The sequence below is a fragment of the Anas acuta genome, chromosome 3, assembly GCF_963932015.1.
Source record: "Anas acuta chromosome 3, bAnaAcu1.1, whole genome shotgun sequence".
Classification (NCBI taxonomy): domain Eukaryota; kingdom Metazoa; phylum Chordata; class Aves; order Anseriformes; family Anatidae; genus Anas; species Anas acuta.
In genome coordinates this window covers 41908850-41934332 of record NC_088981.1, presented here as the reverse complement: position 1 = coordinate 41934332, position 25483 = coordinate 41908850, and the positions used below count along the sequence as shown (strand labels likewise).

At 39.5% G+C, this 25483-nt stretch overlaps 1 protein-coding gene across 1 annotated transcript in view; it reads left to right on the top strand.

Moving 5' to 3' along the window:
• DISC1 (DISC1 scaffold protein) overlaps positions 1–25483 on the top strand; it is a 196889-nt gene that overhangs the window by 132471 nt on the left and 38935 nt on the right. The window contains 1 exon segment of the mRNA XM_068676788.1: positions 18766–18826. Within this exon segment, the coding sequence (XP_068532889.1) occupies positions 18766–18826 (61 nt within the window).

Genomic DNA, 25483 nt, shown 5'->3' with positions numbered 1-25483 from the left:
TCTTTAGAAATTCAGAATTTTGCTTTTTTTCCTCACAACAATTTAAAGAGGATTCTGTCTTTGCCATTGTTTTTTTATGGAGTATGCTGATGTTTTGGGGCTATTTTGAAGCAGAGCTTTAGTGACATTCCTGAATGCTCTGGGAGACTCTTGAACTCAAAATCCATTACTATTGGAGAAGGTTTAATTGCTCAGGAGAAGCAATTAAAGACAGGTCTTGGTGTGGTAGTTTTGCTCCCCAAGAACTGGAAGTGCTGAGAGGTGCTGATCTCAGTGGATCACCAAGAAAAAGGATTCAAAGTGGAATACGGTCAGTGAGAGAATTAGTAACGGTATTTATTAAAAATGAACTTTAGGATGAGTGACAGGATAGGTTATTTCTTCTTTCTTCACTTCTCCAAGTGCGTATGTGCCATCTCTGGAAGGTGAGGGCATTCCCTCAGTTAGGAGGTATTATCACACCTAGATAATGTACAAGTGCTTCAAACTCGTATCTCAGAGTTGGTGTGTAAGTTTTTTGAAAGCTTTTGCTAAGTGTTTTTAAGATAAGCCAGTTACGGAGGCTTCTGCTTTTTGTACTACATTGATACTTGAGGCCATTCTGTTTTTCTTTTTATCTCTTTGTTTCACTGATAAATCAATAAATACTTCAAGTTAGCTAAAGCTCACCAGAAAAGAAATATATACTTTTTTCCAGGGGGATTTTTGAAGATTTTTTTAAATTATTATTATTGTTTTTTTCAATTAGTTCTGCTGGAAAGTCTGAAAAATTGTGGTTATGGTGCTGTGTTTTGGATTTAGGATGAGAATAATGCTCATAGCTGTTGCAGAGCAGTGCTTACACTAAGCCAAGGACTTCTCAGCTTCTCACACTGCCCTGCCAGCAGGGAGGCTGGGGGTACACCAGGAGCTGGGAGAGGCTGATCCAGGCCAGCTAACCAACGTTGACCAAAGGGATGTCCCACACCATCCAGCTTCATGTGGAACAACAAAACTGGTGTGTGTTACTTTTTTTTTTCCTTTTTTTTTTTTTTTCTTTTCCCTTTTTCCCCTGATTCTTTGCTGGTGGGCAGGGGCCAGAGTGTGTGAACAGCTTTGGGGTGCTCAGCTGCCTGCCAGCTTTAACCACAACAGCATATTAAATAATACAGATAAGCAATTTCAGCAAAATGCTGTTTTATATTGACTGTTCTTTCAAAGATGCAGAAACCCTAATGTTCGTGTGGAACAGACAGGGACATTTTTTTTTGTTTTGGGCCAGGGGATTTTCCCATATCTCATTTACTGTGTTCCTCCCCTTGTCTTAAAAAATAAAAAGAAAAATCATATTGTTATGTATCAGACTTTAAATGAACTGTCCTGGTACCTCCTCACCCTCTCTCTGCAGCAGTTCCTGATAAGCTTTCCTGGTGGGTTTGCAGCCCACCTCAGCTGCAAATATTCTGCATGTGGTTTCTGGGTTTAGGTGAATGCTCTCACTGATGCTATAGGAACATGGGTAGTTGATGCCAGTATTTAACACTGTGACTGCAGATAGGTGAGACGCCTTTGTTAACAGCCTTTTCAAGAAGGGTGAGTGGAAGTGGAAAAATGAGGAAAAAAGGAGGTCAAAAGCAGAGCCCTGCTGAGAGGATGAGAGGGGTGAGAGTGTGTTGCTGTTTTATGTACCAGCCTATTAACTTTTTGCTTTGACCTCTCCAAGTTACACTCTCCTTTGAGGCAAGCTTGACGACCCCCTTGGTATGAATTGTCAGTCATCATCAGTCTGCAGATCTGCCACCCTGGATGCCCTACACGAACAGTTGGCCTGCCTCAGGTCTCCTTTGGTGAGGGGCGGTGTATTCCTGTGCAGGAGGCTGGAAAGCAGTCTTCCACAACACCGACTACTTCTGGCATCAAGGATGTATTCCCACAGACCTTCCGAATCACTCTGGTCTGGACTGTTGGACTGTTGGATTCAGGTCCTGTCTCTGCATCAAATTGTCTCTGGTACTGTTGCAGTGCCCATGCCTTTCCAGGTCTGCTCATGCAACTGCTGAATGGTGAAACAATTTCTCTCCTTGAAGGATGTTCCTCAGTTTTGGATATCCAGCAGTGCTCTTTTAAAGGCAGGGTACTAAGCAGGTCCTTGGCACAGGGGTTCCCTTGTGGAGGAGGTAACATACAGCCATCATCTGGAGGCTGCTGGCAGGGATCTGATCCTGGGCAGAAGTGTGAGCAGCCTGAGAGCTGCTCTGATTTTTGCCAAGAAGTCCCAAATGGGACTTCTATTAGCTGTCACAGCCAGGGCGAGCCTGCTAGCTGCATCCAGAAGACATCTCATCCACTCACTGTGTAGGACAAAAGTGGGAACCCTCGCTTCATTTCAGCTGTTGCAGTGGCACAAAGCACATTTTCAAGGGGCTGAGATTTGTCCTTAAATGCAGTCCAGACATACAAGCTGTGCCTTTACCATGGAGCTCCTTGATCTGAAATAGTTGTGGTTCCCATCAGCTAGGATTCCCATCATTGTAGCCAAAGAACATTGCTGCTTCCATGCTTTTTGTAAGAAGCTTTTTCCTAAAATAGATTTTTTTCGAACAGTGAAGGTTTCTTTTTTCTCTATTGTCCATCTGGTCCCTTACTTCACATCTGGAATGCCATGATTATCCAATCCGCAGCACCAGAGATAATTTAAGAGTCATAAAAAACCAGCAGAAGTTTGTGGAAAGGCTTTAGAGCCTATTAGGGTGTCTGTATGTTTTTGCTCTATGTAAGGAGCCTTTGCGTTATTGTGCTGTTTCTAAGGATGAAACTGCCCTCAAGGAAAATTGAGGCAAACACTGAAACTACAGTATGTTTCTTGTTCAGTTCAGGTCAAAACAAAAGAAAAAGTTCTTCAAATAATTGACAGGGAAGGATAATGAGTTTTATTTTTGTTATAGATGGGGTGAGTTCTGTGTGTGTTGTGCTTCCCATGCCCTGGTAGAAAGCAGATTGCATTAACACCTTTCAGAACTGATGAAATCTCAAAACATTGCAAATCAAATATAGGAAATCCAATTTCATTTAATGCCTTGGTTGCTAATTTCTTGGCTAAGGAAGCCAAAAGATAAAAGGTTAATCGAAGATGATTCCTACTAGAATACAAGGCGATTTTTCTGGCGGGGTGACAGCAGCAGTTATGCGAGTTTTTTTTTTTTTTTTTTTTTTTTTTTTCCTGTTCCCCTTCGTTTTCTCTGCCTCTGCTCTTCCTTGCACACTGCAAGCTCGGCAGGTCTGCTCTGCCATCTGAATCTGGGTAAGTCATTACATGCCTGGCTGGCTGCAGAAGGCTGGCATGCCCCAGGAGCTCAGGGCAGGGGATCAGAAGGTGGCACTGTTCCCTTTCTCTAGGGCTGGAGTGCTGCTAGGGTGCTCTGGAGCACTGGGCTGGAGAACAGGCCCTGGGGTGTCTGCTGCCCAGCATCCTCCTGGTCCTGAACGTTCATGAATGAGAAGCTCGACTTCCCAAGTAGAAAATGGATGGCTATGATGCACCTAAAGGCAGGATGGAAGTTGTTTTGAAGAGTCTCCTCAAACTGCGGAGAGTAGATTTTAAGAAAATGCTAGGAATTTAAGAAAATGCTAGATTTTAAGAAAAAGCTCAGGAGGAAGAGGTGGTAACTTCAGGCAGAAAGAGGTGAAGTGTCAGAGTTTTCTGAAATGACCGTGCCTGGCCCCTTGTTGTCCATTTGACCAGGTTGACCGGGTCGACTGGCTCTTCCATTTTAGGAAGTGGGAGAACAAGCGTTAAAGCATTTAAAAAAATAAATAGAGAGAACATCAACATGTTAATGTTTTTCAAAGAGTTGTAGCTGTCCAAATATCACAGCACTTCCCACAAGAATACATCTCTGAGCAAGGATGCAATGGCAGAAATCAAATTTAGGCAACTGTATTTTTCTTTGCTGACATACTCCACTTTCAGTATTAGTGCAACAGTATTCGCTTCCTGCTGCCGATTGCTGTGTCGTGCCCTTTTTAAATATCTTCTGGGGAAGACCACCGAGAATGAAGCTATTAAAAAATCTGAGGTTCTCTGGGATCATTTGAAATGAATCATTATTAAGCAATTGTGCTTCACAACTTTTTAGAATGTGAGTATTTAATTGCTCCTTCTCACATGCATTTTCTTAGGGAATGGGTCCCCTTTGGACAGCCCCTTTCTCTTTGGGCAATTTAGTCTTAAAAGTGCTGAAAATTGGAATAATGCACAATTAGGAATAATAGTTACATCACTCTCTCATTAGGGAAGTGATAGCAGACTGACAGTCTCATCTGAAAAAAAGAGAGCAAAGAGAGCAGCTTTTTTCTCCTCTGTTTGTTCTGACCCTGAGTAGATATATCTTGAAGAAAAGTCTGACACAAATTCCCATATATTTGTGTCTGTGTATGTCAAAGAGAAAATTCTAATTGATGTTGCTGTGGGGATGTAGAAGTGCAGAATGACAGAAAATCTTTTATTTCCACAGAATAAAATATTTGGCAATTTCTCTACCTCTTTAATGGATATAAAACGTGATGGAAGGTGCATTAGCCATCAGGAACCCAATAGAAAAGAAGAGCAAATTGGAACAAATATCTGTAATTGAAGTAAGGAAAGAAAATACCTCAGGAGTTGATCATACAAACTTTGTAGAATTCAAATTCAGCTGAATAGGCCTGAAAAGGCAGATTTTTCATTACAGTAGATCCTGTTGAATCTTGCGGTAATACGTTGCTTCTCTGCCTTTGTAAATTCATTTCTCCTTGCAATCTAATCCTTCTAAAGCTAATCTAAGCCTTCCCGAACTACTAAATAAGTAGATACAATAAGCAGTCCATTGATTTGTGTTACTCTATCCGATTTCAGAAGCACTTACACCAAATAGCTTTTATTTTGCTGGTCACTCTAGCTCATCTGTTTTTACTGTTGAGTTTTCATGTAATAGTAGGCACCTTAAAATGCTTACTTTCGAAATATGCCTTTTGTCTGTATATTCATTTTCTTTCAATTTGTGTGTAGTTGCTGACCTTTCATGTGTTGCTTGCTGTCCTCTGTGTAAAGCATTTTTTGCCCAGCTGAATATTCAATTTATGAATCACTGAAAACCTCTTTCTGTTTGGCCCATCAGTTTGCATTGCAGGTAGGGTGGAATCTGCTATGTATCTATGTGCTGTTTTCTCATGAAAAGCATGCCCAATATTTCATACAGGCAAATTGTTTCATTCTCACAGCTTCATCCACAAGGAGGTTCCAGCTCTTTAGCTGGTAGTGGTCATGGAACAAGAAGCATTTCACAGGGGTACTTGACTCAAACATCCAAATTCATTTTCCAGTATCTTCTCTTTTATACTTTTGTACCTTGTTCTGCATATATCTCAGTCATTTCTTCCAGGACTTGCCAGAATCTTTAGCGTGTTCTGCTCATACAGATCTATTAGGCAGTTACCAAACAGTTATGTACGTGGTACAAAGAAATGAATTATAAATATTAACGATGAAATCTGTCACAGATACAGCCATCTCAGTGTATAAGGAATGACCATTTTTATGCAGTGAACTGTGAACCCTGCCATTCAGTGATTTCTTTTGTGTAATCTGAAATCTTAGTATTTGGTTCAAGATTATGTAATTTTTGAAGTTATCTAGCCACTGCTTCAAGTATGTTTCTGCAAAGAGTAATGAGAGAGTAAAATAGTCTCTGCAGAGAGTAACAAATGGGTTAGCATTTAGCGAATAAGCTGCCTCCTACCCACAGGATTGAATCTTAAAATCAATCCCCTGGCTTAGCAGAGGTGTATAGCCCATGTAATACTTTGACTTGATAGCTTGGTAAGACTGACTTGAATTGGCTAGAGGGCTTAGACCAATCAACTGATTTGACCAGATAGTAATACCCTTTGGCTTTTTCTTTTATTTATCTGGGACATCCCTTGGCTTCATCGGAGTTATAGTCCTGACGCAGAATTTTGTTATGATGTGCCTTCTCCTGCTATGTCTGTGTGCTTCTCTTCCAACAGTTTGATCCAAAGAATGCTGTATATGATCTCTGAAGTTCATTAGCTACTTGCATAGTTGTGTGTGTGCATGTGCACATGCTGTTTGCCCAAAAGACACATAATCCTACAGTATAGCACTGGGAACAGTAATATACATTATATTGTTACTGGGAACTTCCTGCCTTAGTTTGTTGTATGCTTCCTCTTGTCATTATTAAACTGATTTTTTTGGCCTGTTGCATGTGGGATTGGTTGTGCTACATAGTAGTAGGGTTTCTTTCAGTGGTAGAAACTAAATATGCTTTTCTTTGTTAATTGCATTTTCATGTAAGAAATACATTCTATGCTGAACTCCCAGGCCCTCCAAGTTTTCCTCATTCTCACCTGTTCTTTTAATTTGAACGGGGAAGAAAGCGTCTCTGTGGAGTCCTGAGGATTTCCACACCACCTGCAAGTTAATTTTCCCCTGCTTCAGAAGAGGCCAGTATTGCTTATCAGGCATTGGGGTCACTGGGATCAGGCCATACTGGTGTGAACTGAGGCATTCTGGTGTCTCCCGGAGGCAAAACCAGCCTTCTTCTGAGAGGCTCTTAGCCAGGGCAGGAGAGGATTTCCTAGAATTTTAATCATACCCTTTATGTTTTCAACCAAACTAATGTGCTTTAGAGCTGTGCTAATTGACCTGATGTTCTGGTTTTAGATTCGTGGTAGTAACCCTCGGAGCTAATTTACACAATGTGCTTTGAACTGCACTTGGTAATGCAAATATAATGTCCTATTAACAAACTATGAATGGTTCCTACTGGGATTTGTACAATGATTCTGAGCTCATTATTACTGTCATTCAATACTGTGGATGAGTAGAGGAAAAATAATTAAACAAAACAGTACTTTAAATCCCGAAAGGAATATAAAATCAACAAAGTTGAAAACCCAGAAGTCCTAACTTGTGTTTAATATATACACTCTGTGGAAAGGGAGGGGCAGCAGGGGTATGTGTTAAACACTCAGCGTAGCTGCCCAACCTAATTGGATGGAAAAATTGATACCCAGTGAATCATTTATTCCCCCCAAATGATTCCATACTTCTCTGAATTTAAGACTGATAATGTTACATGGAAAATGGTGTAAGAAGTATTTTCTTCTAATCCTCCTTTAAATATAAGTCATCCTCCGAAAGCGTTGCTTGGGGATTTAGCTGTGTGACTCCTGCTGATATCACTGGAAGTTTCACAGCTAAAATGCACAATCACAGCTTTGAAAAGGCTTCTTGCAGTCTAACCCTGTGGAAGCATTGCTGTGTGAGCATTTCTCATTTCCACAGGTTGGCCAGGTGTAAGCAGCAAAATCTGTGAGAGGCCTTGAAGTTGAGAATGCTGTTGCACATTCCTCAACTTCACATAAAGGTACAGGCTGATACACGTCCATTTGCGTTAAACAATGGGCATTCTGGCCCAGCCTTTAAAATACAAGTGGGAAAAAGGAGAAGGAAAAAAAAAAAAAAAAGAAAAGAAAAAGACAGGTATTCAGCTGCTCAACTGACATATCAGTTAGTCAGCCAAGCAAAGAGGCAGCAGCTCAGCTGAGAAAATAGCGTACAGTATGGTGCCCTGTAGCACTTGTCTCTACTCAGACCTGAAGTAAGTGCCCTGGAAAGCAGGCTGTAATGTGCCCATCGGCTGCCAGACCAGCTCAGACCAGCAGAGTTTTCCCTTGGGCTCAGTTCTTCCAGCAATCACTTTCCAACCTGCTCTTCATTGTGACTTTTCCTACTTGACTCCATCCACTTCTCTTTCTGGCACTACTGCCGCCTGGGCAGACTGCCTCTCCTGAACTGCTAGCTGCCCACCTAAGCAGGAAACCCAAGTCATCCTCCCCTGTGTTTAGGCTGTGGGACTGATGGAAAATTTCACTCCTGAGGTCTCAAAGCTGTAATAAGGTGTGGTCCAGCTGGTGGCCTATCTACCTAGCCGTCTTAGCTGTGAAGGAGTGATAAGTAATGAGTGAATGTTGCCTGAAGGGCAACATTCTGAGAGTGGCTTCTGAGAGTGGCCAGCTCAGAAGTGGGAGTTACTACTGCTTTCTCACCTTAGTGAAAAGAGAAGGTTGAGGGCAGAGGCATAAAATCCTCATTTTGCATAAAATCCTCATTTGGAGCAGCTTCACAGTACTGCTGTTGCTATGGGTTTGGGGGTGTCCTGAAGATTAGGAACCTGACTTTACCGCAGTTTGACTTCTAGCTTATCCCTTCAAAACTTCTTCAGAAATTAAAACTTTCCAGATGACACTTGAAAAATAATTTGTGCCATGAAGATTAAGTCAATTAATTCGTACCTAAGGACATTTGGTATTAGAACGTATTAAACTAAGCTACCATAGGAAGAGTCTACACCAGCCATTGGGAATTTATTTCAAAGTCAACAGAATAACCAGCAAAGTGTCCTCAAACTACTGGCTTGAGAGTCCTTATTTTATTAGACCATTAGAAATTTTCCTTCCTGGCAGTAACTTAAGTACTGCAAGTTTGTTATGTGGACCAAACCAGAAGTGAAATTCCCTGTGATAACAAATGTTTTACACCTTAGGGGAGAGAGAAATTTGAAAGGCAGAGGGGACAAAAAAAAAAAAAAAAGAATGGAAGAGAAAAGGGGACACAAACCATATAGATTCAGGAGTCAGGGAGGAAGACAGCTGGGGATGGTATGACAGACAAAATGTAGAGAAAAATATTGTAGGGAAAACTCAAGAGTTAGCTCTGGTGGTTAGCTCCACCAGAATTGGCTGTTTTCATTAGAAAAATATATATATAAAATAAGCTACTGTATTAAAGCATTGTGCTGCTTTGAAGAATGAATCCACTCATCCTACTTATAACGTAGCAATGTTGAGACTCCATGTGAAGGGCAAGGTCTTTAATTCCCTTCCTTTATGGCCATTACTCAGGTCTTACAGTTTAATTCAAGTAGAAGACTTTCTATCAATGCTGAAACTGTTCACTTCTATTGAGAAATACATTCTCAACTTGTAATAGGGCTGCTTTTTTCATAATCTCTCTAAGCAAAGTATGAATTATGTCCCTTTTTTTGCCCAAAAGGTTATCAGGAAACCCTAATATTTTATAGTTTGTCTGGTTAAGGGGAAGATGCAAATGTATCTGTTGCTCTTGTGACAGAAGAGGGCATCAAGGAAAAAAGATTTAAAATACACAGTAGCATAGGTGGAAAATATGTGGTAATGTGCAATGAGATAGTTTTTTTTTCTTTTTTTTTCGTTGGAATCTTTTGTTACAGTGCATTTGAAAGGGGTATGTGTAACCCATTTGTGAAATGTACTTTATCATCTTTTAGGAAATGTCTTCACTTTAGAGACATTAAAGTGTTCTTTTTCAATAGCACTAGTGTGTATTAGAGTTTTGTGCTAGAAAATAAGAAAGTAAATAATGATTTTGTACGCTAAGCATTGTTTTTAAGCCAGCTAATTAAATTAATAATCCTGTCTTGAACGCAGTTCAGCGTGCACTTGTATCTGTGAGTGCCCTTTGTGGTGCTTAGGGTTAGCATGGGCACTTAGTGCACATCTATTCTTGTAGCTACATCTGTTTTGCTCAACTGCTGGAATTTTCCCAAATCTCTGTAAATCTCTGGTCCAGCTTTAAAGGTTAGTAGGTGAGAAGCTTTTAAGTGGAGACTGCATGTCTGTGGTCAAAAGCATCGTGTTTACTTGGTATGTCAAGTGAATCTAAATATTACTGATGAGCTTCATGAAGCCTGTGAGCAGGTTGCGTCGTGCGAGGAGGAGGAGGTCAAGACAAAGATTATTAGGGATTAAGAAAGACAGTGTATTAAGTTCATCAGCTTTAGTCCTCCTGCCTGGAATGAGTGCAGAACAGGCTCTGCTGAGCAGCTCCACAATTTTTTCTTCTTTGGAAGCCCTGCAGTCGCAATGCAGCAAACATGCCTGTTACAGCCAACGGTGGCCAAGTGGTTTACAGAGGGTTTCTGAAAACCGCATTGTATCAGACTATGTGGGACACTTTCATTTTCTACACTGCTATTCATTGTCAGCTATTTTTCAAAAAAAGAAATTGATGCTTTTCCACAGGTGTTCTGCGGTTTGAAGACCTGTTCTAGCTCCTTGGAGAAAACAGCAGTGCAAAAATGCAAGTTAGTGCTATTTGCAGTTATCATTTGGAAGTGTTGGTACAGGAAGTCTCTGCTTTATTTGATGTCATTTCAAGGTTGTTAAAAATAGCTTGCGATGCTGAATATTCCTTTTTCTCATAGCTACTGCAATATGTATTACTTCTAACCTTCAGTATATACCTTTGAGCTCTACTTTCCTTTCTTTCAAATCATCTGAAGGACTGATGTCTTAGCAGCCATTTGTTCTACTGAAGTGAAGATAAGTGTCATTTTCCATTCTCAGTGGTAACATTGGCCTTTTTTAACACACTTTTTTCTCGTGCTTTTCAAAGCACTTATGTCTGTACTCATCTCTCCCTTTCATCTCTTTTAGTAGCCAAATTCTACGGCAGCATTTGGAGTCAAATGTGGGTTTGGTGTGGGTTTGTTTTTCTTCTTTTTTCTTTTGGGCCTGTGCCATTTTGTTGTGGGTTTACTCCATAAAGAAGTTTTAGACAACTTCTGCATTAAATAATTATATTTGTTGCCGTATAAAATACGTTTTATCTTCTGGCTGAAGGCTGTCTCTGTGTGGGTGCCTGGATTCTTAGTGGATTGTATAGCCTGACTAGCTATACTTGTTGAGCTGGTGAAAAGCTAATCAGTAACATTAAGACTAGCAGGAGATTTTGCAGAGCCCTTTTATTTTGGAAGAGTTTCTGGAGGGGTTAGAATGGTTGAAAGAAATCTTGGACTGTGTTTCCTTTGTGACCTTAAATTAAAAGGCGAAGTGGGTTACTCATTTAATATAATTTTTGGTTGTAATTCAGGGACTAAAATATTAGGTGTAGGACTGAATATGTGAAAGTTCAGCAAAACAACCACTGTGAGAAGAACTTAAAACAGCTACTGTATGTTTTAGAAGTCTTGACATTACTGAACTGCTGTGACATACCTCTGACGGTCTACTCGATCATCCCTAGTAGCAATGAGATAATAATGGGCCAGTAATTGAATTGAGATTTCACTTGTCTTATAGTTTGTCTCCTCAGCCAAAAAAAAAAAAAAAAAAAAAAAGTTTAAATTGTTCCTTCTTTTCATGATATAGGTATTAGGTGTTCTCAGTTATTGGCAGGGAGCTTAGCCTCTGAATATAGCTTATGTTCTCTGTTGTTTGTCTTGGATAGCTATATAAATGGCTCATTCTGGGTCTTTTTGTTTTATATAACTGTGTTAAAATAAATCTTACTTTCAGGAAAAAACTTGTGGTAATTCAAGTAACAAGTTTGAACTCTTTTAGTGCCTTCATACATGTCGAGTCTGGCTGTCTTGTTAGCTTGTGTAATGGTTTCCAGATGATCTCTTGTGACTGCTGACAATCCACAGAGAGCAAACTGGACACATGGCTCTCCTTGATGCTCAGGCTCTGCTTTGTGAGGAGAAATGAGAAAAAAGAGAGTTTTTTTTTTTTTTGAGTGGGGGGGAATCTGAACAGATGGTCAACAGAGGAATGAAAACGGGTGAGGGAAAATACAAAGAAAATATAGGCAGATTGCTCTCCCTCCCCCTGCCCTCTGCTTCATTTCTCCCCCAGTGCTTAGTGAAGAACAGAAGGGAAATAGGAATGGAAAGTGAAGGGAAATTTTCCTTATGGCTTTTGGAAAGATACTTCCTATGCTAAGGGATGTTGATAAATGATTGTATAATGGTCCTATCGGTGTGATGAGTTGGAAGAGTAAAACTCAAACCTTGCCTCTTCTGTAGGAGAAGTGAAGAGCCTCAGTCGCCTGAGCACGTTTGCAGCGGGGATCTCCAGCTTCCCAAAGTGGTGCCCTGCAGTCATGCTGTAGCTGAAAAATGCACGTGGTTCCACTTCTCAACTAATTTCAAGTAATGTAAAACCTATCCATAATGAAGAAGGCCTTTCTAGGAAATGTTGGCTTATGTCAGAAACTCAAAGCAGAGAGATGCCTGGACGCAGGGCTCAGTTCGGGCTTCCCAGAAGCGAGGACGTTGCCATCCAGTGCCACGTGCATGGAAAGGCAGGAGCATTTTTCTCCAAGTTTGCAGCCAGTTTAATGCTCCCTTCAGTGCACACCAAATGCAACGTTCATAGCTTTTAAGTTGTGTGTGGAAAAGTGTCCACACCTGTGGTTAGGGGCTCTGTTCCCGGCCTGTGATTACCGAGAGGTGGTACGTGCAGGAGGGGACTAAGTTGGGAGGCCTGGAGGCTGGACGGGTGGGTGGTCTTGCATTATCGCTGTGTGACCCTGGGCCTTAATCTCCTTCCCTGCACTTTTTATAGCCTCTTAAAGTATCAAGGTAATTGTCATGTAACTTCAGTGCTCTGGTCACTGCCGATTCAGTATTTCACCTACAGTCCCTTTAATTTGAAGGCTTTGCTTGCTTTGAGATTGAATAATAAAACAATTCTTTAATTTTTTTTTTTTTTTTTTTGACAGTAGAGCATTTAGAGTATTTACTGAAAGTATTTAGAAGGTAATTTGCCTTTCCCCTGCTGCTCTCTCCCACATGTAGCACAGGAGGAACCTCTGTGTCTGGCTCACTAGATTTTACAGAAATCTGAAAGAAGCTTAGCATCCATATGAAGCTATGGTAATTCCCTTCAATTTAGGCAATTTAATCATCACAGAACTGGAAGGGTCACCTGTCTCTTTGGATGAAAAGTGCCACATACAAGGCAGAAGGTTTAGGAGGTAAATTCTAGGAATGTCTGGTTTTCAAATGTGCCTTTTTATGAGGCACAGCTTCCCCCCTCCTCTTTTCAGCTCTGCAAACCTTTGATGCCTCACCCAGAAAGATAGAAATACAAGTTGTTACAGGCAGAGTTGCTATCATCTCCTGTCATTTCTCTTTATAAGATCTAGTGTGTGTTTTTTTTTTAACTTTATTTATTTCTTTGTCAAACTTCAGTTCATGCTGAGTTTTTCTGTGCCTTACATCTGACCTGACATACAGCCTGAGGGCAGGATGTGGCCTCCCTGCTCAAGTCAGTAATTTCTACTTACTGTATATGTTTAGCTGCAATTTTTCACATCAAAGTCAAGGTATCAACTTAACTCATTGCAGGCTCAGATTCATTAAGTTGCATCAAGGCTACAAATTAAGCTAGCTATAAATAATATGAGAGCCTTGTATGCAGAGAGACAAGCAGATGGAGATCCTTCTCTGAAAAACCAAAGAGCGTGTTCGTTGCCTGTTTCTGCTACATGTGAATGAAACACTGCCATCTCTCCAAATGAGCTGGTACTTGGGTCTCCCAAAGAGAGAAGGCTGGGTTGTGTTGGGTACTGCAGTGTCCACCCACTCCAGACATGTCTGGAGGTAAGACTGTGCTGTTCAGGATGTACCTACGTGTTTTAGAGAACATTAACAGCAGACCTACTGTATCATCAACCCCACGAGAAACATCCTAAGGAAAAGGGATTCACTTTGTTCTTTTCTTCTTTTCCTATTTCAGTGCAGCACAAGTGGGAAAAAGCTGTGCTGTCCTGTGCTCTGCCAGTTTTGCATTTCATTATTACTTTTCATATATTTTTATTGCTTCTCAATCTTTGTAAAAATATGAGGGTATGAAATGGAAGCTGGCAGTATACTGTAGGGTTTTTAAGATCAGCGATCAAAGTATTGTAAAAAAGTGATACTCAAGCTGGATCCTCTAATAGGTTATTCCTATATATTGGAAGAGTTGCCCTACTGTATCAGAGGAGTTGACTGTCTGGTGCTGGAAAGGCACCTGAAGATGATGCTGGAAATTTTCATATGGGCAAGATGCAACATACTGCATCCATCATTGTTGTGAAGGCAGTGTAGTGGCATTTGAGAATAGGTTGCTAAAAGCCCTCTGTCCTCTTGTGGGATGGGATTATGATAAATCAATGTTACCTTCAACTCCATCAATACCAGGTTATGTCTTTACTTGTGGGGCTTTAACATCATAGGTGCTGAGCCCCTTTTTTTGTCTTCACAACTCACCTTCTTATTTGTGGAACAGCCAAACCATTTAGACTACTCCAAAATTTTGACCACCTCGTCTCCAGTGGCAGTAATTTCCCTAGGCTAATTTTGTGCTGTTCTATAATGATATTTAAAGGATTAGCAGATTCCTTAAAACAAAACACAGTCACTTGAAGAGACAGGTAGTAACTACATATCTCAATATTTATTTTGTTACTGAAAAATGATCAGTGAACCAGAATAGAATTTGGTTTATTGAGTTGACCCAGAATAACAGCTCTTTTGGAGTATTTTCACGTCTTTATTGAACCACCTATTTTCCTCTCTTTAATTCTGGCCTTTTTTGTTCTTTTTGAGTTCCCTGGGAATAACGCACTGGAGAGAGGCAGTTGTTCTTTATTCAAAGCTTGTTCTTTGGGTTTTTCCCATGTCTGTCTGCAAGTTGCAAAATTCCTTACTATTCTGTAATCCAAAATCTTGTTACTGTGGCTTGATAAATCATCTTGACATGCAGTTGAGCAGCTGACATGTCTTCTCTGAAGTTTGACTGGCTTTTCAAGTTAACCTTTAAATATATTGAAGCTTTTCCACAGTTTTTCAGACCAAAACTTCACACATTAATACGGCACATATTCCACTACAGAAAAGATCAGATGGTTTCAACTGATCATGTTCTGCTTTTGCATTCCTCTTAGCATTAGTAATCATTTATACACTTCAAAGATAGAATAATGACAGGACATCTGTCAACCTTGTTTGCAACTAATTCTGCCCTCAGTATTTACTGCAGCTGGATCACTGCATGTCCTTGCAGTTAATTTTATTTTTTATATCATTCTAAAGAGCCAAATCTCATCCCGCTTCCTTAAGTCGGGCAAAAATCACATTGAAGTCAGTGGGAGTTTCACTTTGCCTGACTAATGAAGTACTTGAGAAGGAAAGTAATGCTTGGGGAAAGGAGAGGCTAATTGAATTGGCTTCGGGCTTGTCATGCAGGCAGGCAGGCAATGTGTGGCAGTTCTTTTTCTGCTGGGTCTAGGTCTGCTGGCAGCTGTTGCAGCTCTTCGAACCTTTAATGTGTCAAAATGTGTCACCATTCACTAACAAAAAAAAAAAAAGGAAAAAAGAAAAAAAAAAGTCCAATAGTCTGATGGAGTATTAAAGACCTGTAGGGTAGCACTTAAAATGGCTATGATATTGAGTATGGTATTGAGGCACTTACTTCGGTTTTAAGAACCTTCTCTTCTGCGGTGCCAAGCAGCCACATCTGGAATTTCCACTGGGTTCAAGGTGTATCAAGTCAGATACTCATTTTTTGAAAATTGTGGAAAATATTGATGATGGAATCAAAAGCAGATGTAATGGTCTTTGAAAGGTCACTTAGTGAGAGCCAAGATTGGGGATAAAAATAATTATATAGTTTCACATGTAGGCTCAAATAATACTGATAATTAAGAGAAGTAACGTTACCCCTGGGGTGCTGTTTTCAGATGAGAAACACACATGATATTTTGAAAGACTATGTAAGTTTATTATTGTAAGATGTTTATGCAGCTTTAAAAATGGTAGATTTGCACTCTGTGACAACTAAAAGGCTACCACAGGAGCTCACTGCTGCCCCTCAGCCCCATCGCACCAGGACTGATATTAAGACTGGGCTTTGCTGCTGTAGGCGGGAAGGATGTAACACGAGAGAGAAATGCTGAATCACTTTTCTTCAATTAAGGCTTCACAAGAAAAGTATATTTTTAACCTTAGTAAATACCCTGGTGCCTGATCTTCCATGGGTATTTATATGTTTTTATTCTAATAACTCCCCTTAAGGCCAATATGAGCTAAGCATGTAAATCCCTGGAGAACTGATGAAAAAAAAGCAATCTCATTCACTTAAATATAAAAATAAACCATTTGGCATGTTTATATAGAAAAGAATCTCATAAATTATTACTACTTTTTTTTTTGGTCTGTCATCTAGTACTTTCCTAGCTAGATTTAAGGCATGCATGGCTTCCAGTTTGCACTTTGTGTGCTTTGAAGTGATGGTGAACAGATTCATTAAGCTAGAACAAAAAACCTGCTAATTTGTTGCTTGTCTTCTATTTCAAATGGATGATCTAAAAGGCTGAAAGTATTTGTGTATTTGTTGCGGTGCTGCTTGCAATTTGTTACGATGGAAGCAACCCCCACCGAATTTTTAAGCAGTATTTTCCTTCAAGCAAAATCTCCAGGTCACAGCTCTTTCAATTACATGCACAAGAAGGCAAGGAGACAAAGCTAGTCTGGATAGCTTTCTCTTTTAGCAGCAAAGTTTGCATTTCTTTTAATGTAGTTAAAACATTTGACGGGAGGGAGTGTGGTTTAGTGATGTGAGGTGATTTCCAAATGAGTGTTAGCTTTTTACTGACCTACTTTCGACTGGCGGTGTATTCTTGTCCATTACTTTTTGTCATTGAATAATGCTGATATATTAAGCTGCGTGCTTCAAGGGCATTGTAAAATTGCATGTAGGGGCAGGACTGAACTGTGAAAGTGCGAATTACTCTATCAGATCATACCCAATTAAAAAGTGACATGCACAGCAGGAGAAATTGAAAGCAAGGTTTATCTTTCATGTAACATAAGAAGTCACTATATCGGTTAGAAACAAAGTGAGTGTGAAACAGATTCTCCACCTCTTCTCATCCCTCTCCAAAAATTATTAATATCTGCTGACTTTATTATTGGAACGAATAAGCCCCTGAATTGTAACAGCTCATGTTCAAGGATATTACGACAATGGCAAGAGAATGGGAAGTACAGCAGCCACATACCTTGAAGCTATCTGTTATCAAAGTGTGTGCTGAACCTCAGGTCAACACATTGCAAATTGACAGATAGGGAGTTTTGAAAAGCTGGTTGTAGTTTATATAAAACTGTAGCGTGTCATTAAAAGAAGACTTGCAGGCTCTCTGCACTTCCACAGGAAACACGGGAATAAAAGGATGGTAATGAAAGCAAGAACTTTTACTGAGCCCTGTACTTGTTAGAAAACTCTGCTACAAGATAAGGGAACTTGTTTAGTTTCCAGTGCCATTGCAAAAATCCTCATATAACCTTTTGCTTAACGTTTGCCAGCACTCCTCTAATGTTGAGATAGATCTGTGAATGTAGAAACGAATGCAGTTGTCTATATACAGTATAATCTTCCATAATCCTGCTGGCTCAAGGTGTTGTGTTGCAAAACATGTTCTGACAGTGATTCTGGATTAATGATACCATGGATGACACTGTGATGCTTTAATAGAGAATTAGGGTGTGTGTGTGTGTGTGTATATATATATATATATATGTATATATATATATATATATATATTCTGATAACCTCTCGCTTTAAACAAGCAAGCAAACAAACAAAAAAACATGAATCAGCTTCATGAAATATGTCCCATGTTTGCTATTGAGGTGGAGACTGCTTCAGCTATGTGTGACTTCTGTCTGACCAGGTGAACACCTTCTGCAGATAGTCAGTGTCACATTGACCCTGATGTTTGCTGCAAATGGTATTGCCTGAGCAGGTTTTTGCAACTTTAGAACAACCGACCTGTTTAACACCAAGTGTTCAAACTAGACATTAGTGTGTGAAATTCTATGTTATGGGGGGAAAAAATGAAAAAAAAAAAAAAAAAGAGAGAGAGGGAAAGTGATAAATACATGCAGCACTTGATTTGTGTTAGCTCAACCTGGAAGCATTGTATTGTAGGGGAGATGGGAGGAGGAGATGGATGGGTAAATTCAGAGGGTAGATGATCCACGCAGCAAGCTTTGCCTGTAGAAACAGCCATACTCTGTAGAATGTGTCTTCACGTAAACCGAACATAGAATTGATGTGCAGCGAGTTAAGGGTTTCAAAATGACTAACCGATTAACAGTCCTACTAGACTTGGAGCAGCTGCCAGGTAAAGATGATGATAATAATAATGTGATGATCCACGAAGAGCCTCCATTTTCCTAGAGGGGATTTGCCTTTTCCCCCATTCATACCCAGGGTGGAGTACCAAGGACCTACATAGCCTTGTTATTTTGTGTTACATTGAGTAAGTAATTCATTGGAGCTCGTTCTCAGTGAAGAAGTTGTAGGGACTCGTGTGTGGAGATGATACCTAGGTCCTAAGTTGTTTGTTTGGTTGTTTTTTACGTTATAAAAAGCTTGTGTGGTCAATAAAAAGCTTTGCATACCACATTTTCAGTTCTGATGGAATCAATTTGATAAAGGTTTCATAGGATTTTAAAGGACTCTTGCTCAGGGATTGATGAATTAGGCTTGCCTACTTCTCCTGAAGGTAAAGATGAAGATCTAGCTGTGTTGTGTGGGGTTTTTGGTTTGTTTTGACAAGATACATTCTATGATACGTGCATTCATCAGTCTCACCATTTTTCTGGTGCAACTGAGTGGTTAATTTAGTGATGCTTTGATCAGCAGATATATTAATTTGGTACACATACAATACAATAGACTTTCAAGAAAAAAGGGGGAAGACATACTGTAATTTAATTGTGGAAAGATTATTGGAATTCTCATTTTCAACTGATGTGTATAAAAATATGTGGGTAAGAGATGAGTTGGTTTAAACAATAAAAACTATTCAGTTATACCATTACCTAATTGTAGAATTTTGTCTTGCAGTGACCAGTGTAAAAGAAAATGCTGAAAAGTATATGGAGATGCTGGAAGATAAACTACATAGGTAAGAACAGTATCATGGAAACCTCTGAAATATTAAAAATATTTCTTAATGCATCATTGACATACATAAAAGTGTTAGGGAATGTTTTTGAACTTGTGTTAGAGTAATACCAGAATTGTTCAAGGTTGGAAATCCCCAAAATGTTCTTGTTATGACCTCTGTTCCTCACCACGTTCAGGAGCTTTGCCAGCAGCCTGCCAATGGATGCAGGTAAAAGAAATAAGTAGTGTGTGGGGGATTCTCCAGTACACAAGACTGCTCTTGAGCAGAGCTGGTACAGCCAGAGACAAGGGAGCGTGCATACAGTTGATGCACATCCCTCCAACTCTGCCTGCAGGTGCTGTGATCTGTGGTGTGAACCACTGAACATCCCGAAGTTGTGGAGTACTGGGGATGCTGCAGCTGATTGAAAAGGCACTCCTCTGTTCCTATGCAGAATTGAGCTCTGAGCAGAGCCAGAGTCCCTTGCTGTAATTCTGGGCGTCCTTAACAAGTAATGACCCTTTATATAACAGTTTTGAAAGAATGCTATTTTGGGGAATTAGAAAGCAAATGGAAACCAAGACAACAATGGAGATATTTTGGGAACTGAATCCTAATGCAGAATACACTTATATTTATGGTTGTGTTGTTTTTTTAAAGGAATGCTAGCATTTATATTTCTTCCTCTTGCTGTGTGAAGGGGGCTCTAGACTAGTCCGCAAGGTTTAGGCTGCTCCTTGAGGGATTGTTAGTAAATGTTGCACCACTGCTGTGATAGAAAAAATGGACTTTGTCTCCCACAAGTATTTATACTAGAAAAAGCTTTCATAGGCTGTATTTGGAGTTTATGTCTTAATAAAAATGCATATGCCTTAATAAAAATGCAACCTCCCCCCCCCCCCCCCAAATTAATGCCACTCCTATTTCTGTCTTTGAGCAGGTATAATTAATAATCTGTTTGCCTTCATTTTGTTGTTGCATTGGTAGAAATGTTTCCAGATTTTAAAAGTTGCTCACTCACATTGTTGAATATAGAGGTACTTATTTTGCATAACTTTCATACTTTAAACTAAGTCTGAGCTGAGTGAAAAATGATGGAAGTGGACTTCAAAGATCAAGCTGTGTCTGTCTTGCCTACCCCCCATAACTTTGATACTTCATAACTGATTTCAGAACTCTGATTTCAACTTAGCTAGAGAAGTCTCAAATACTTAAGTTTAACACAAGTCTTAAGAGCCTCCTGTGGGTTGTTTTTTTTTTTTTTAAAAAAAAAGGGGGGGGGAAGGGGGGAGGGCAAAAAAAAAAACAACACCCTAGTCTTTATTAAAAAATAAACCAAAGTATAGCAACATATATTGATGCTTCTAGCCTGTGAGAACTCAAATGATATATCAGGCTCCTAGAATGACATAAATCTCTCTTTAATATTAAATACTTGGAGAAGCTGTGCAGACTTCTTTTTTTTCTGCTTTCAGAGAATTCATCAGATAGCTTTGCAGTAGTGGTTTGTTTTTAGTTGTTAACATCTGTTTATATAACATTTGGGTTGTCTGGAAACTGGAATTTTCTTTACAGCATCCATACTTTAACTTGTAATACAATTTTAGGTGTCTTGATAAGTGTTTATGAGCTTTCAGCGTGCTTTTTCCCCTATTCCTAGCATTTGTGGATGAAAATCTGATACTGAACTGTTGGTATTCATCTTGCCTCTGTGAGGAGTATTATTTCAGGGCAAGGATTAAAAGCTAAAACCCTTTCTTGACACACTGCTTTGCATTTTGGAAGCTAGTACATTTCATTATGGACAGTAGTTGACCATTTCAAACCTTACTTTGCAGATCTAAGAGTTTTCAAGTGTTGTAAATTTATTTATTTATTTAATTATTTAATACAAGGATTGCCTTCCTTAGCACCATACAAGCCTTAGCCTGTTTCAGTTTAGGTTTTCTATTACAAGGCTGCAGGCTTCAAAGTTGTGCTGTTGAGAGATGAGTGTCCTCCCCAGCCTTTGCTGGGGACACAAATATGTGAAGTCCAAGTGCTGTGTGTGTGTCAGTGCAGCTGTAAATGCAGTTTTAATATTCACTTCAGAGCTTGCCATCAGCTTCTCTGTCCTAACTGGCCACCTGGATGCTCCAACCCTCCAGACTGTTGTGGTAGAGCCAAACTTCTGAAATTTCCCTTCCTAATAATGATAATAATAATAATCCAACAGTGTTGGCCAAGCCCCCAGACAGGGAAGATTCAGTCCTGAACCAGTCACAGTTTTTCAGTATGTAAAAATGGTGCTATTCTAAAAATAGTTAATCTTATGTAATTAAGGGCTAAGAATTTCTTTATGTATTGGTGGGAAGAGAAAATGTATGCCGTTTTTACCAGAAAGCAGGATACTACATCTTTAAAATAGTTTTATATTTATGCAAATTAAGTGGTTATAGTTACTTTTTTTAAAGGTTATTCGGTCTCTAAATAATTAATTCCACCTGCTGTATAGCGTGAGTAAGCAAAAGAAGTAAACATAAGCCCAAGAGGCTTTTTTCCCCCTACTTAGCAAAGTTACTTGAGAGACTGTTTCTCTTTTTAGGTCTTTATGTAGGTGCTCATATTACTCCTTAAAAATCATAAGCTAAAGACCTATTCTCTAAGGAAAGTTTAAAGAATATGGTTTAAGATTGCATTCTTAAGATTGCATTTTACTTCGTCTTCAGAGATGAAATTTACATCTGGCTTATGGATGCACTTTTTTGGTGCCTTTGAGACCAGTAGAGGATAAAGCATGTGCAACAAGAATTCAAATAAACTTTTTAAGTTTTTCTGCAGATGAAACATCACTTCACATCGAAGCAACCTAGATTCAAATTAAGGTATATAGCTTCAAAACAAGGTAGAGCTCTTAGTAATGTGTTTTTTAATGTGTTTCTCTCTCTCTCTCTCTCTTTCTCTCTGAAAAACAAACAAACAAACAAGGAAGAAGTATAGCACTTTTGACTGCAGTCCAAAAATGGGTTTGTTCTCAGATAGTTTAATACAGCGTTAATGATTGATTAAGAACAGTACTCCTTAATAGTCTTGCATTTACAGAAGGAAGAACTTTTTGTCAATGAATTGACAAAAAAGCAAATATATTCAGTATCTAATAATTTCATGTAAAAGAAGCTAACTGCCAATTAGCTACACTGATTTTTTAATATTGTTTTTCCATTTAAAATACGGCTTGCATTCTGAACAATGGACTGACGATTGCTTAGAACAGTATCCTTCAAGAAAAAATAAATAAGTAGCAGGTTTAATAATCCTTCAGGCTGTCTCTTTTCCAATCACCAATATACTTCAAACCTCTCATTGTTATTTTTTATAGTCACTAGCTCTTCTTTAAAATAATGGTATTAATCAAATACCATTGCCATTGCTTCCATGTACCAATGTCACTGCAAATTGCTTTACTTTTTTGCTGTTAAACAAGATAAGTACAGAAGTAGTCAGAGTCAAGACAATGAGACTGTGCTCAGTGAAGACATTTCTATGGGTATATCACATGTAAGAAGTCCTACGTGGACAACTTCTGCCCACCACTAGTGCTGAATGCTCTCCTTGATCAACACTTAAGCACTTAATGAAAGTGGCCACAATTTGCAAAATGTGTGGGGTACTAATAAACACCTCTGAGACCAGTGGAAACCGAGAGTAAGTACCTACTCACATTTGTTTAGGTGCTTAGATGTTGGAATCTAAGTCTCGATTTGGCGTTTGCAGTTACTCACCTGGTTTTGAAGTTATCCATAAAATCACCTGCCTTTTAAATTGGTAAGAAACCTCTGATCTGTATTTCTGTCTGAAAAGTCATCATCTGAGTTATCTGATAGCTTACATATCACAATGAAAGCCATGCTATGTGACCAGTTGTACGTCTGTCACATTTTACATGTGCCCTATGTCTCATTAAATCTCTGTCCTAGCTTCAGTCTATTTTACTTCTATCACAGAGGGGGCTGTGTGAATGCATGTGCATATCAAGATCAATCTCTGTGTGATCTGTATTTGATAGCTGGAGAAACCCCCCAAAATGTGTGGAAGAATGTAGAATTAAAAAATATATATATCTTTCAGACCATTGCCCTTGCAGAAGCTAGTAAATGTTCCATGGCAAATACGGTTATCTTACAAAGTGCTGTGTAAAAACCAGGAATTCGGTTATATCGACAAAATAGGCAGCAAATGGATTTCTTTCTTTCTTACCTTTGGAGACACTGCTGATGTTCTAGCGGTAGTAGAGGAAAATACCTGTTTTATTTATATATATATATATATATATATATTTATGAGGCTTTTATACCAAAGAAAACTAAGTATCATTAGTATTGCAAATCAGCTTCATGAGATATAGGATGAGATAACAATGCTTTATTTTTCATGTGTCCATCTGCTAGATATTTGTAGAAACATATTTGGAATACATTGCCCTTGTGAAATTCATTAGAAACTGATAATCTGTGAAATTTGCTCTCTGGAGCAGATGGAATAAATGTGGCAGAATTGTTGCAAGAGAGTGGCAGCTGAATATTTCTTTTTTATATGCTGTGGATCATTTGACATTTGCTTTAAGAACTTCTTTTAACATACCAAATATTTCCTGGGTGGCATTGCATGTTAATATACGATTTATGCCTGAACCATAGCCTGAACAATTAATGATAGATACGCTACGTGATGAAGGGACATCTAACAAGTGAAAAATGCATTTTGTGGGGGAAGGAGGCAGAGAGAAAATGAAACATCAGGAGAAACGAAAGAGCTTGAGACTATCGTTTATCCCTTTGCTGACACTCAAAATCCAAGAGCCAGACCTGCCATGGAAAATTGAACCCTGAGGCAGCAGAAACCCCAGGAGGTGCTGGTTTCATCACTAATTAAATAATTAGGCTTTTAAGGATTTCTCAAGACAGTCATGATTTTCTGCAGTCAGGTGAGGTCCTCATGTCCAAGTGCACACACTCAGAGCCCTGTCTGAAGTTTGGCACCGTGCTTTTGAAGAGCAGGCTGTGTATCCAAGCCTACAAGCACAAGCTCGCAAATATTGAGCATTTTGGTGACAAAACCCCTCTACGGCGGTCTGCAGCCTCTTATCTTCTGCAGGGGTGAGATTTCATCTTGGGCTGTTAGTGTCCTGCATGTCATTGTGCACAAAGTCTGGCAGCTGCTAGAGCAGAGTTGCTGTGCAAAGGCTGCTAGTAAGGCTTTCCAAAAGCTTCCCCCCCTCGTATACACAGCGGCACGAGCGTGTTGGGGAGTGCCAGATGGCCTGCGGTAATTTTGTGTAACCCGTGACCCACCTCAGTTGCACTGAGGGCTGTTTCAGCTGGCAGTAGCATTGTAGCAGTGCATGGATATGACTGAAATTCCATCTTTGCCTACCTCCCCCTAAAGATCAGGCGTTTTGTATGTTGCTTCCAAGAGGACACAGCCCCAGCCCGTGCAGTATCATCGTCTGATCTTATTTTGCTTACCAACAGTTCTGCTGCAGTAGTGTTAAACACAGGTTAGACAAAATGCTGGATACTTCCAGTGACTCATTTAGTCCCTTTCTTCTTCCCAGCTGGTCTAAGTCATACACAGCTGTGAGAACATTAGCTCCGAAATTGGGAGCAAGAGACGCTTTATATGCAGTGATGCATTCCTTTGTATCTCATGGCCCACATGGTGATGGCTTCTAAATCCCTTATCATAACTGCCTCAGGCTGGAAACAATTTTTTGTACCAGCCGATGTAAAGATGACATTTCTTGAGCTGAGGGAATTTAATGTGATTGTACTCTTCCGCAGGCCTCAAAGATTATCCTGTGGCTTCCATTCATCACAAAACCGTGGCTTTTTAGTTGCTGTTTCTAATTCCCAGATAGGAATCATGAAATTATTTTGGGGGAATAATATTTTTCAGGAATAACTGGTGACAATTACACAAAGGTGTTTTATTGAGCTATTTTCTGTGTTAATCTGCAAGAATGTGGAAATGAAGCTAGTAGGAAATGCCTGCTAGTAAGATGTAATATTGCAGTGATGGTGCTTTGCCATTATTGATTTTTAAATGATACAGCACCTTGTAACTTTGTCAATGTATGTAAAACCTTTTTTCTTCAATTGATTGTCTTTTGCTATTTGTCCTGGTTTGTTTTCTAATCAGCAGTGTTTGTTTTCATTTTAATGGCTTTTTTCAACTCCTGGGTGCTCAGGACATGCGGTGTAGCAGAGTCGTACCCTGCTGTAAGGTGTGCTCATTTGCACACCTTGCAGCTCCCTGTTCACCGAAATGTGAAGGGGATTGTGTGTATTTAGCAAGACTTGCATTCCTGTAAAGGAAATTTGTGGTTTTCTCATGCAGGCAATATTTTTAATGCGTTTGAATGTCAACTACATTGAGCTGCATCTTTCAGACAAGACCTCCAATGTCCTGAGGGTCCCAAGCCATAACAGAGCAACTCAGCAGTAATTGCTAACACATCACATTCCAGTTTACTTGAAAATGAATGATCTTACAACAGTCATTTTTGTCGCCTGTTATTCATCTCATTAGTTTAGATACCATGTGTCTTGGGTCTCCTTTATAACACGCTAAGTCTCCAAAATGATTTTGGAAGCAGAGCTGGGTATGAATACTCTCAATAGCACACTGAGGGGACAG